The 13,981-nt window shown below is 38.7% G+C and overlaps 1 protein-coding gene across 1 annotated transcript in view; it reads right to left on the reverse strand.

The window, feature by feature from the left end:
* The window catches only part of LAMA2 (laminin subunit alpha 2), a 901,593-nt gene that overhangs the window by 307,070 nt on the left and 580,542 nt on the right, over positions 1-13,981 (reverse strand). Inside the window, exons 24-25 of the mRNA XM_088452064.1 lie at positions 11,097-11,333; positions 1,134-1,277 (exon numbers count right to left, since the gene is read on the reverse strand). Coding sequence (XP_088308190.1) covers positions 1,134-1,277; positions 11,097-11,333 — 381 coding nt within the window. The remainder of the gene's footprint in view (positions 1-1,133; positions 1,278-11,096; positions 11,334-13,981) is intronic.

Genomic DNA, 13,981 nt, shown 5'->3' on the forward strand with positions numbered 1-13,981 from the left:
AACCACTGGCCTAATCACTTTATCTGAAATGGTCACATTTCCACTCTGATTCATTGAATGTAATAAGCTAATAAACTATTGTGTTTTCTTTTTTTTTTATGTTTTATACTGCTTTGGAATTACGAAGTGTGAAGGATTCAGCAACTTAATCCCTTTGGTGTATGTCTAAGAAATGAAGGATTCAAAATTGGACATACATTGGTGCCAGATATTACTTGTTTGTATGTTATTTGCCCTATAAATATGTCTATGAAATAACAGTGTGAGTGTAACAGTCCACTATGTACACATAACCACATGCCTTGAAGCTATTTCCAAAATACAAATAAAAAGTATCATGTCACTATTGTAAATTGTATCAGTTTTTATGTAATACGGTAATGTAATACTGTGCTAAAAGGCCTGAGTTGTACACAATGCCAATGTTTTTGCAAATGGAATGATTTTTTTGCCACTGCATGCGCAAGGTACATTATTATAGTCGCACACTGCAAGTCTTTACTCTCAGTGTGATTAACAGGCAGGGAGCATTTGGGGGAGGCAACGAGGAGTGTCGGCTAAATATGCAGGTGTGTCTCGACCATTTCGAGGGCGTGTCATATCCTGTGCCTGCAATCCCATACGCAGGAAGCAGGGCTTCGGCTTCTCAGTTACCGCAGCCATTCTGAGTTACCATAGACTCACTGATGTAGTCGAAGTTTGCATGATCTGCGTCCAATGCTGCGTATGTGTACGCAGTTGAGGACAGCAGCAATGGCTCCGGTGGGTGTCTCAGTACAAGTCCAGGTGGCTGTTTCATTCGCGTATTTTCGCAAATCCTCAGCTGGAAAAATGGCAGCAACACCTTACAACTCTGAATCAGGCCCTAAGAACATTAATGTGTTATTATTCAATATGCTAAACATGATCATCGTATGCTGTATGCTGTTTACAACAGTGTAAATATTGCACTGCACACTGATATGCAGCTTGTTTTGATGTGGTCTTTAAAATACTGCTGCTGAGTAGACAGAGAGCAAAGTAAGAAGTCAAACGGGTATACTGAACATTCTGTTGTGTATTAGCTGCATGTTTTACTAAAATGTACCAGCAGGAACCAACATTATGTTATTAATGAATGTCTCCCTACTCACCCACATTCGGATCAGTCCATCTGCTTCTGTACACTGGGTAGTCAGGCCAAAGCAGTAGCAGCTGCTGCAACCAAGTGGATTCCCTACGTGAAGTCCAAAAGTGCTGGGCTTGCATCTGTCACAATGGACTCCTTCCACATTTATCTGCAAGAGAAACACTACATGTCAAAGTGGCATTAAACTGATATTTTGAATTTGGATAACAACTTTGAGTCTATGTTTTCAGGAACGTGGAGAACTATTTGAAACCTGATGCATGGCACCACATAATTAGTTTCCATTGTACAGATGTCAGCATAATAATGCACAGTGTAAAGAAACCATAAACACAAGGGGATAATTAGGATGATACCCAAATTAGATGCAATGTAACAATTGCATCAAAAAAACTGCCATGCTATTACTTCTTATTTAGGATTACTACAGTTAAATGAGAAAAGAATAGTATTCTCTCCATGTATGGTTGAATTAGCTTTATAGGATCTTCATTCCATAGTTACTTGTCCCAGTTTCTTGGAGTATGGACTAATGTAATACAAGACAGAACACCACTGTAAACTACAGTAGTGCTTAGAGTAAAGGCTAGCTATCTTGAAAACTGTCATAATCATCATCAACATCTACATATACAGTACTGCGTTTAGCTTTCCACACCGTTTTTGAACTGAACTCATTGTGCTCCCAAATTCAGCATTCTGCACAGTTATATTTATTACATACATTACAATCTGATTAGAAAGGATGAGTAAAATCTGGATATGTGGGCAATTAGGCTACATAGATGGATGAACAAATTGCAGACATCAAATTAGATTACTGTGACCACAAAGTGATTGTAGAGCAATGCAAGTTAGCTGCACACATTGATATCTAGGGTATGTACAGTAGTGGGCAGTTCAGTTAAAATGTTGAAACCTATTTATGAGACTACTGATGACCTCCCATATGTGCCGATGGTATGTCATCGGCCAATCTCATTTTCAAGCCTCATCAAATCAAAATGACCTAGGATGGAGCCACATACGTTTATTTTTTTGTTCAAGAAGGAAATGGAAACCTCAGTGTGTATACAGCTAACATTCTCACACCAATAACTTTCTTGCGATAGCAGTCCAAAAAATTCATCTATATATAAAAACAATGGCAACTAATTTGCAGTAACATCTTTTGATTTACACCACAGTGAAAATAGATAAGTTATCATAAAAGAATAAGAGAAGTTATAGAGATTGCCTCAGCACTATCAACTACGCACAGAGCAGAACAAACACTACAACAATATATGTATGTACTATTGCTTGCCTTTGTTGAATACATAATACAGGTTGAGTCTCCCATATCCAAATATTCCGAAATACGGACTATTTTTAGCATGACTGAGAGAGTGAAACCTTTGCTTTCTGTTGGTTCAATGTACAGAAACTTTGTTTAAAGCACAAATTATTAAAAATATAGTATAAAATAACCTTCAGGCTGTGTGTATAAGGTGTATATGAAACATAAATGATTTTCATGTATGTGCACAAACTTTTTTTGATGCACAAAATTATTAAAAGTATAGTATAAAATAACATTCAGGCTATGTGTATAAGGTGTATATAAAACATAAATGCATTCTGTGTTTAGATTCAGGTCCCATTCCCAAGATATTTAATTATTATACGCAAATATTCCAAAATACGGAATATTCCGATATCCAAAATATCCCTGGTCCCTAGCATTTTGGATATGGGAGACTCAACCTGTATAACCATTGTATTTATTAAAATCTATGTTTATACACAAATAAAAGAATACATTTTATAAATATATTATGTACTATATTACATTTTAAATAAAGTAATAATCAGAGCTGAACGATTCTACTTTTTAAAAACGTCTCCAAGCCAAAGAAATTCACCAGTAAAATTGCTGCTGTCATCCAGGTACAGATCTCTGGAAAGTCCTATATGCCAATAACTAGAGTGTCACAACTACATTTCTTTTATAATCATACAACACTTTGTTTATTATGCACTCTGGCCCTGACTCAGAGCCGGACGCTCTGAAAGAGCACTCACTCTGAATCAGGAGCGCCCGTCGCTAGCCGGGTCTCGCGCATGTGCATGTCGGAGCCGGCTCCGGCATGCGCAGTGGCCTAACATCGACCCGCTCGCGAGCGCATACCGTTTGCGAGCGGGTCTGAATCAGGCCCTCTGTACACAGGGGGGACAAGGTGTATGTGTGTACAGATACACTGTATCAGTGTCCTCATACACTGTATGGTCAGTCAAGCCAAATAGCCATTCTCTGCATGCCTGGTCCTGGCCGACTAGCTGGGACCGAGATTCTTATTCGCTCAACATGTGCATCTTATTCTCACACAGGAAACAACTGGAAATTACAAAACTGCTAAGCTAGACTGTACTGATCAATTTGATGTACAACATTTGTGCATATCTGCGCGAGTCTGAAATCTGTATGTGTAGTGCTATGATTCAGTGGCTGCTGCTTTTTTTCATGCCAAGTTCCATTGCGCTTCATCTGCAAATTTGTATGTGTTTAAAATGGGGATGTGCGCCGACCCCCGTGTTTTGGTTTTGGATCTGTATTTCCTTCAAGCTTTTGAATCTGGATTTGGTTTTGCAAACCACACTCAAGTGGTTTTTTTTAGGTTCTGGAATTTTTAAATAAAAAAATAGATAAAAAGATTTAAAAACAGCTAAAATCATGTAATTTATGCATTCCAAAATCCGAATTCCGTACCGCAAAAAGATCAGAACCGCAACCCGGATTTACCCGGATCTCCTCAGGAGATTAGAACCGCGGCTCGGATTTACCCGGATTCACATAATTAGTGTGGATTCGGATTTCTAGAGAACCGAACCGCACATCTCTAGTTTAAAACTAGTTGCTGTGAAGTTAATGTAGCAGCCCAGTATATCTAGTACACTTTGAGTGGTGTTTTAATGCCTCTGCGATGCAAATAAGATGCAAAATGTAAATAAAAAGTTGCTACGTGCCAAATGGCATGTTAACACTAGGTGTATGAGGACACATCTTTTGGGGAGAGGCTGAACAGTTCAAGCAGCCTAGGGTAACAATAAAGTTAAATCAAGATCTCTTGAAATGTTCTACAATAAACGTATAACCAGCCATCTTTATATAGCTTACTATGATTTTAAACTAAACTGAATTCTTTATTGACATGATATTTTGAACTGGTAAACTATGGGAACATGGCAGGGATATTTAAAGGAGGCACAAAGACTGAAACAGTATTAAAAGGGACCATTTTATCGCTACACATCCTAAGCTAAATAAGCACATTGTTCCGTACAATTTTGTTAGACTTTTATTCAAAGCTAAAAGAGCTTTGTACATTCTTGGAAACAACATAAACAGCAGTGGAAGTTCTGTGATTTCCATTTATCATAATACTCAGAATGCAGGCAGCTGCCTTATCACAATGTAACAGACAGCAGCGGTGAGATAGAATCTCCCACTCTGTGTGACATTGCACTTCAAACCTGGCAGACATCACTATTCATTCTTATCCATATACATGTTTCCTCTTATAATACATGTCTTATCACATTGCATCAATTTCCATTTTGCTGGTGAGTCAGAAATGCTACATGCACTTAATTTAAATATACTACACGTACTGTATAACTAAACATGCATTACATCATGGACATCTGTTACCTGATATAACTTGTTGAAAGTAATTCAATGACAGCTCTGTACACTTTAAGGAGAATGCTTGAAATGAATGCTCATTTTAATATGGCAGTGTTATAAACTTCTCATAAAATGTTGTCTGACACATAGGGGCTGATTCAAGGCCTCCTACAATTCGTCTGCATCTTCAGCTGCATTTTGTACTCAGAAATAAAGGTAGATTTCAGCCTGTATTCAGAGTTGCCCCTTCCCCCCAATCCATCTGCTTATGAAAGCAGCTGTCATCACTATCAGCGCATGCCTTTGCATCAGCCTTAACCTGATGCAAAAGATTAATCAGATCAACAGGATCTTCATGTACGCTCACCTCTGAGGAGCCCGCAATTCTACCTACATGTCCACAAAACACTTTGTCAGGCTTGGCACTAAGCGAACCCCTACTTAGGGGTTGAAAGTTGAGATCCGGGTTTGAGGGAGAAAACGGAGTCGAGGGGCCTGAATGTATGATCTCCTCATCCACAAATATTGGATAATGGCAAGACCTGGCCAAAGACGCAGAGTCTAACCTGCTGGGAGGTGTTCACCAGTGACCTCTCCAAGCGGGATATGGGTTTAAGCTGCACCCAGCAGGCAGGTCGCTGTCCTTTGGTCAGGTATCCGATATCCATGGGAATAGAGAACACAAATGATGTCCTGAGTGATATACTTCAGAAAGCAGCACTGCTGCACTAGGAGTGGGCAATTGGGGTTGCACGCAGGCAAGATGTACTGACACACTGCTGCACCAGGATAGGATACTTGTTAAGCATGCATGCAAGGTGTTCTGATGTACTGCTGCACAAGGGGATGGCACTTGTAAAGGCACGCAGGCAAGGTGTTCTGACGCACTGCTGCACAAGGAGATGGCGCTTGTAATGGCACATGGACAAGGTGTTCTGATGCACTGCTGCACAAGGAGATGGCGCTTGTAATGGCACATGGACAAGGTGTTCTGATGCACTGCTGCACAAGGAGATGGCACTTGTAATGGCACACAGGCAAGGTGTTCTGATGCACTGCTTCACAAGGAGATGGCACTTGTAAACACACAGGCAAGGTGTTCTGACGCACTGCTGCACAAGGAGATGGCACTTAGGGAATTCGAGGGTGTAACAACAAGGGTACCTGGAATGTAGTGAAAGCAAGTAGACACAAGTAGCAACATCATTACACAGGTAACTTCCTGCTGTCCGGAGCCTAGTTATATACCCAGAGGTAGCAGATCATTAAAACACAGCGTCAGCTGACAACAACCAAGCTTCCATTGGATGGAGGGTCAGTCAGGTGATAAAGACTGTCATGGCTGCGTCCATGAAGGAAACCACGGAAACAAAATCACAGAGCAGACCCAGACTATAATGCACCTAAGGCATAATCCTCAGCTTGTCACCCGCCGCTGTACCAGACGTCTGACCACACGTGAAGTCAGGGGAAGTCAGTGCAGCGGTGAGTAACGGACGATCCTAGGCCGAAACCTGACACACTTCTTCTATACATGAACACCTAACTGCCACCGAGTTCAGCCCACTCAAGTAGAGATTAGCGAATGTGAATTGCCCTTACAGTAGTTGCTCATAGTTGCATGTACTGGCTCCGACGCATGTGTGGTTGCTACAAATGCCGAGATCTGTCCTCCAAAACCTGTTTTCCAATATGTTAGAATAATAAAAATAAGCCTACATACTGTATATACAATAATAAAATACTATAAAGAAAAGGTAATGTTAAAAGGTTTTAGGATTATTTTAGCTACTGCAGACATTTTTTGCCATGTTTCATTCTGCTTTAAATAATGAGCCTTGTCCTTTTGATTATTTAAATAGTTACTTTATTATTCCAGTTTACACAATGGAAAATGCATAGTTGATTTCACTTGTGAATCAGTGAGGAAACCTTGAAAACATACACTGTTTGGGGTCCTGAGGTCCGTGTTTGAGAACCTGTGTACTAGAACAACGGCAATGCATAGCTGAGCTACTGATTGCGGGATGTTTTGTTAGGAACTAAATACTAAAGTTATTAATCCACTTTGTTCATCGACTGATTAAGGCTCATATTTATCTGTATGTTAAAATATTTGAAACTCACAATAGTTGCTTGCATTTATGACATTTCTTTCAAAATGTTAAAATATGCAGGCCATGACATTCTGACAGAAAGTTACTTTGCTCTGACAGAGATGTCATGAAGAAAAGTTTGCAGAACTGAGAACTACAGTACATGATGCATAAAAGCATTTTAGCAGTATGGCTAACATTATCTGTTCAAATGAAAATCATTATTTGGGTTCAGTCAGGCACACTTCATGGGTCAGTCTGCTTCTGGTTAAGTGCCTAGTATTTTATATAGAGAATATTTAATATCTCAGTTACTGTAGTTTGAAACATAGGTTTTAGTTGATGATTATACATATAAAGGAAGAGTTCCTGAGAATACAATGAGAATGAAAGAGAGTTCTGAATTTTAAAGCACTATATTGCAGGTATCTGGGCAGAATTAATTGATTTATGAAAAGCATGTTTTTCAAACATTAATTAGTTAATTCAGTGCAGGTTGCTGTAATATTAAATTAATTGGGAACAGAACATTTTACACCGGATAGATGGTGTCATGTTGACTGGTCTGTACATTCTCATACAAAAAATAAGCACCTGAGTTGCAAAGCATTTATGTGGCTCTAACCACAACCAAAGGAATTTAAAATTGTGCATTTCGCTTACACACAGCGAACAAAGATATTTTGTGGGTTAACCTAATATTCATGAGAATGTTACACTTAAATATATGACAAGTCAGCATCTCATGAATATAAGACACAACTCATGAATTTTAGGTGGTGCTCCATTGATGTCACTTATTCTTAGTAAATTGATTGACTGCAGACAAGTTTATCTTACACCAAACATACTTGTTGAGAGTCGGTCATAAAAACGTTTTCAGTCCTAAAATTAAAATTTTCTTTACTGCACATTTGTGCCTTTGGACATCTAATTTTGTCTCAAATCTGACATGAAACTTGTTGTGACTAGGGAACTGCAATGGGTATGAACTATGAACTCGCAGAAAGTGGGCTTCAATGTGACTGCAATTTGCAGTCTGAACGGAAGCACAGTAAGGGTGTGTTCTGGGCATTTAGTCTCAAGCTGAGACAAATATGGCTGACAAAAAAAGATGCAAACACAGACTCCTGAAGGCAGCTGAGCTGTGTCAAGTCTGACCCTGGTATAAGGTTAAAAATGGATAGTGATGACTGTGAAGATACTAATGATGACTGTGTCTTATTGGTTGCAACCATGAAAAACACACCCATTCATTCAAATGTATTGAAACACCAGGAACAAAGTGTAAAAAGACACCTCACACTGCAAGAAAGCCTTGTTTATCACAAATAATCACTGAATCCTGTACAATAAGGGATGGGAAGCCGGCACATACCTGTACATATGCAAGGGAAGACATATAAATAAAATAAAAACACATTTGTGTCTGATTGGCAAAGCAATTCTGATACTCCAAGCCACTTAGGTACATGTTAGATGCAGTGGCCATTATTTTCAATATATTTTGTGTGCTTTGTTTCTTACCATTTTCTGTGGTCTCCATGACTCCATACCTCAACTTGCAATCCAGTCTCATCTCAGACAGGTACGAGACATGGAGGGAGTCACAGCTCGAATTCAGCATATGCGACTGACTGAGGTTTAAAATTTATTAGAATTTACCATTACAAACAGAGAATCCTGATTAAGGGCCAGCCAATCAGCTCCCAACTCAGAGATTTTCGAACTTCACCACAATGTGATGTACTCCAGTGTCCCAAGCATTACCCTGTGTGCTGTGCTCCAGTGTTGTATATATACTGCTATAGGCATCCCTGGAACCCATCACCTCAAGTCCTCAATACCAAGTCCTCTATACTATCATGCGTCTATAGAGCTCCAATTCTACACCTCCACCACATGTCTCCACATGTTTGAGACTTTGGTCTTATTACTGTGAATCATGTTCCATGGCAGCTCACTATAGATAGCTTATTCTTAAAGTGTATTTCACATAACTTAGTAGTTACATGAGACCAGCCTACTTCCATTGGTTCCACCGATAACTGAGCTGGCGGATAAAACTTATATGCTCTCATAAACACAGATCAACTATTTTGCTGAAAGAAATTATTTAATCCAAAGTAATAGTTAACTCATGAGCAGCTAATTCATCATTGATTCTGTCCACAAGACCTTGCCAGAAGAATGAGAATAGAGCTTCATCATTCCACTGGAGTTTAGAGGATAAAGTGCGGAACTGGATCACATATTGCTCCATGGTCAGGGATCCATGTTGAGCACAGGATGCTGGATACAGATGACGTGACCCATCCTGACTTATCAAAAATATTGCTTGCAGTACTAAAAGGTTCATTTATCAAAGTAAAGTTGCCCATTCTAAAGTTATAGTGGAGAGGAGAGAAATTACATATGACACATTAGTCCTAAAACAGGATTGCAGACTGTTTTAGAAAGCCTAAACACAGTCTTGAGTCATAATCATATGTACCCGGAGCAGGAGCAATAGCTGGCTCATGTGACTGTGGATGTAGTTGAGCAGGAGAATTGGTTAATATACTTGAAATGTATCCAAGAGTGTGGACAAGTTTTGCAAACAGAGCCCCTGGCTCTGCATAGCTTCCTGTTTCTCCAAATAACCTGTCAGAATTTGCAACTCTCTCCATGGTGTGGTTCTATGTTGGATCTTTGTAGGGCCAGAACTTACTTTGCTGCACATACTCCACATGTCATTTTCCTCCAGGCAAGCACAAGACATGACTATAGGGAGGAAGGAAGAGAGGCACCAAGGAAGAATAAGGCACAAATTATGAGGCACTAAGTTCCACTGGAAAAGAGGCAGGAAGTACTGTAAACGGACTGAGATCTAAGATGCACAGTAATAGGACGTAATCTAATACATGTGTAGACAAGCAGAGGAGGTGTAAAATTGGAGCTCTGTATACACACGAGATTAGAACACTGAAGCATGACATACAAGAGTATACAGGCATCCATCTCCATAACTCTTCTATACTACCATCATCAAGTGCTCTCAATATCCTCATCAAACACATGTCTACTGTGATCCAGAGTACTAACCTCACCACTGTGTACTGTGCCCCAGTGTTCTTATTATACTCTCATGTACCCTGTTCCAGAGTTTTAACCTCAACACTGTGTCTAGTGCTTCAGTGTCCTTATTATAATCCTGTGTGCCATGATCCAGTGCTCTAACTTCATTAGTGTGTTTTTAATACCAATGTGCTTATTATACTTTGTGTCGTGCTCCATTGTTCTAAATGTATTACTATGTGCTGTACACTAACATCCCAAGCATACACCTTTGTGCTTGCTCAAATGTTCTAAATGTCACCACCATGTGTGATACTAATGTGTGGTTTCTAGTACACCTTTCTCCAGGCTCTAGACATGCTGCTGTGTGTCTACAGAGCTCCAATACAATACAGTACAATAAAACCCATGTATGTAACACCCATTTACAGTAAGCAGATCCTAAAGATAAGTTATTTATGGTTAATGACATTATATGTTCGTGCATTACAAGCAAACTGAAAATGCTGTATTATTATAAATAAACCTGTGTTTTACTTAAATATGTTTCATGAAGTGTCAATCACCCAGCCGATGTTAAAGTTGGAAAATAAGCCAGCAAAGTATTTCAAATGCTCCTCATATAATGGAATGAAAATAATCATTTGCAGCAAACTAAAGCTCTTTATGCAGTTAAAATTCAGTTACCCTAATGGAAAATGCAAGTAGTGCTCTGTACGAAAACCAGTGTACTGTAATTCATCCGCCTGGCCTGTTTCCAAATTATAGCTGTGTGGTTAAACAGTTATAAAAAAAACATTTAACTTGTGCATTTTCCTCTGGCAGACTAGTATAATCTGCAAGCAAATATCTTCTCTTCAGTTAATGTAATATACTTAACAGAAGGCAAGCATTAATAGAAACCCTCAATGTTGTTTAATGATAATCATTTCACATAGAAAGAAGTGTGTCTAGTCCACATCTATTACAGCTTTCCTATAGTCTGATTTTAAATATATAAAACAGAAATAAACCAGCCAGATATGTGTATAAATGGTCTACTTCCAGCATTAGCAACGGCATACAAAAAAGGATAGAATATGACATTAATGCTTTTATGTAAAACATATGCACATATTTGTTTTTCATTTGGTTTTACTTGTATTACCTTACAGCTGCACTGTCCTGTTATTTCGGCACAGGGACATTTATGTGTTTCCTGATCACAGCTCTCTGATTCGCTTCCCGCCAACAAGCAATCACAGCTAACACAGTGCGGATAATTCCAGTATCCCACTCTGCAAGTATTACATTTGTCCCCAAAGAAATTTGGACGGCAGAAACAGCAACCTGTGTCTGGATTACATTGTGTACTTAGAGATCCTGGACCAGCACAGTCACAAGCCTACAGGGAAACAAAATAAGAAATACATTAACTGTTTTGATGTTTTTATTCATGTATCTATTATCTAAGGCAGCAGAATCTTACCCATTTGAACTGGCTTATTTTAACTTGTTGTGAGAAGTACTAAGTAAATAAAAAGCAACATTTTATCTCAAACTTCCCTTTAAGTTAAGTAAATATACTTTAATACAACTGTAACGTGAATGTGGCAGGTAGGGATCATTAAGGCAAAATGTGAAAAATAAGGTAACAAATCTGAAAACATTTTTGCCATTCAATAATGCAATTTCCTACAAAAAAGGCTACATTTTTAGAAACAGTTAACATGTAATAGACTTACAAAACGTATTGTATTTATTGATTTCCATTATGATTTTATTATATTTATTCTGGTATGGAAATTACATGTGTTAGCATCTGCAAAGTACCAGCATCTCCACCAACATAACAGATTTTACCTTGCACCCCATGGTGTCAGAGTACCATAATAAGCGGTGTGCGTAGCCGCACATCCTGACTGAACCTTGCTTTTAATTGAATTAACCCATTAGAATCAAAAGCGTAATTTATCCTACCACCACACGGCCTTTTCTGCTGCATACAGTACCATAAAGAAGAAAGGAGAGAAAAGAATTGTCATGTGACCTTTTTATAACTCTAACTCAAAAACATACGTTAAATGTTTGGTGGAAATTTGTCTGCTTACATATACTGTATGCCAGATGGTCAAATTAAAGGCTAATAACTACAAGAGGGCACTAAATTCACATAATTGTAGTTCTAAAGACTTCCACCAATATGCCGTTACTGTAACTACCACCCCTATCAAAATGCTTTGGACACTGCCAAGCAAACATAGTTTTAGTCAGTCATCACCACTCACCACATGACTAGTAGCTAACCAAGCATACAGATAGGGGGTGGGTGGACTGAAAGACACGTACACTGCTGCATATGGGCAGTACATGCATTTATTTCTCTGCACACAAAGCATGAGCACATAAACATGATTTATGTCTGACTCTGCTTCGGGTCCTCTGTGGCTGAGAAAATCCACTGTTTTAAGTCTGTGGAGTGTCTATACAACAACCTCATGAAAAACAACAAAATCTTAGAGTAGACTGAAGGTGCCCCCACAATGGACGACTAGCAAACGATGCAATGTCGTTAACAATTTTCCTTGAACACCCCGGCAGTCCTGGACAAACTATATAGTGCAAAAAGTGTTCAACGACCTAACGATATATCGTGCGATTTCCACAATCTGTCGCTAACGAGATTGACAGATCTTCCCTGCAGTAGGGAAGATCTGAAGATACAATTAACAACCCGTAGGGCCACGCATCAGATTGTTATCGCTCGTGGAAACTGCACGATTTGCACAAATTTGAACGATTTGTCATTCCGATGCGTCAAATCCTGTAGAAAATCGTCTAGTGTGTGTTCAGTTTTAGAGTAGAGGTACACTATATCCTATAAGTACAAGCCAATTCTAGCTTCTCCAGTGGTTGTAATACATACTGTTTTCTTAATGGAATAAGACATGTAGGTACTTGTGTACTTTACGGACTCATTGCAGAGAGAACACAGTAAATGTTTTAAATGGTACTTGTGTACTTTACGTACACAAGTACCGAAAGTTGTCCCCACCTAAAGGAGACAGCTGTACCCTTGCAGGTTGCCCCCACCTAAAGAAGAAAGTTCTACCATTGCGGGCTCGGTGTCTCGCTACAAGGTTATATTCCCCCTCTATGCCCACTTGGATGGTAGGGAATGATGCTGTACACTGGCTGCTGACGTCAGGGTCCTCTCCGTGAAGGGGATTTAGACATTACCATGATTGATAATAATAATGAGTGTAAGACATTTGGGTTCTCTCTGCAATGAGTCCGTAAAGTACACAAGTACCGACATGTACTATTGAGGTAGATTTAATTATAGCATCATAACCAATTTGTGACAATAGTAGCTGAGAACAGTGCTAATCAGCAGGTCACAGGTTCCGCTGATGTTCTGCTGCCAGACCTGTTTTCTGGTATGAGCACAGCTTCCAGCTTGGCACACAGATAAAAAGAATCTTTGACAATAAAATGCAGCCTCTCTGCAAATGAGTGTTCATAGATTCTCTACTGTAATCATTTAAGCATTTTATATGCCTAAAGGAGAAATTCAAGGTCAGTACAATAATTTGTTTGATGTGGGTGCTTCTAGTTATATAGCAATTAACATTACAAGCACTCTGTCTGAAATGGTGACAATATATAAATTGATGAATGTGAAGATTGTACATTGTAAAAGCTGTGGTATTGAATACATATTGGAAAAGATATATAGTAGAATATATGGAACATGAAAGTCTGGAGATTTGAAAGCTGTATTGTTTATAATGTAAAACTTCACTGCTAACTGGGTCATCTCTATGGCAACAAAGAGATACTGTATTTGAAATAGTTTTCCATAGTTATATAAAGTGCACAATAGTTATGGACAATACTTTACATGACTTATATGATGAACTTTAGTAAATATGTACTTTTTGTTTCTTTTTCACAGTTTTGTTTTATTTTGTTAACTTTAATTTGTTTTTGCTTTTTATCTATTAACATTTTATACGTTTATTTTATTCAAGGTCAATCAATTTTACAACC

Source organism: Taudactylus pleione, unplaced genomic scaffold (genome assembly GCF_031769625.1).
Source record: "Taudactylus pleione unplaced genomic scaffold, aTauple2 ptg000006l, whole genome shotgun sequence".
Classification (NCBI taxonomy): Eukaryota; Metazoa; Chordata; class Amphibia; order Anura; family Myobatrachidae; genus Taudactylus; species Taudactylus pleione.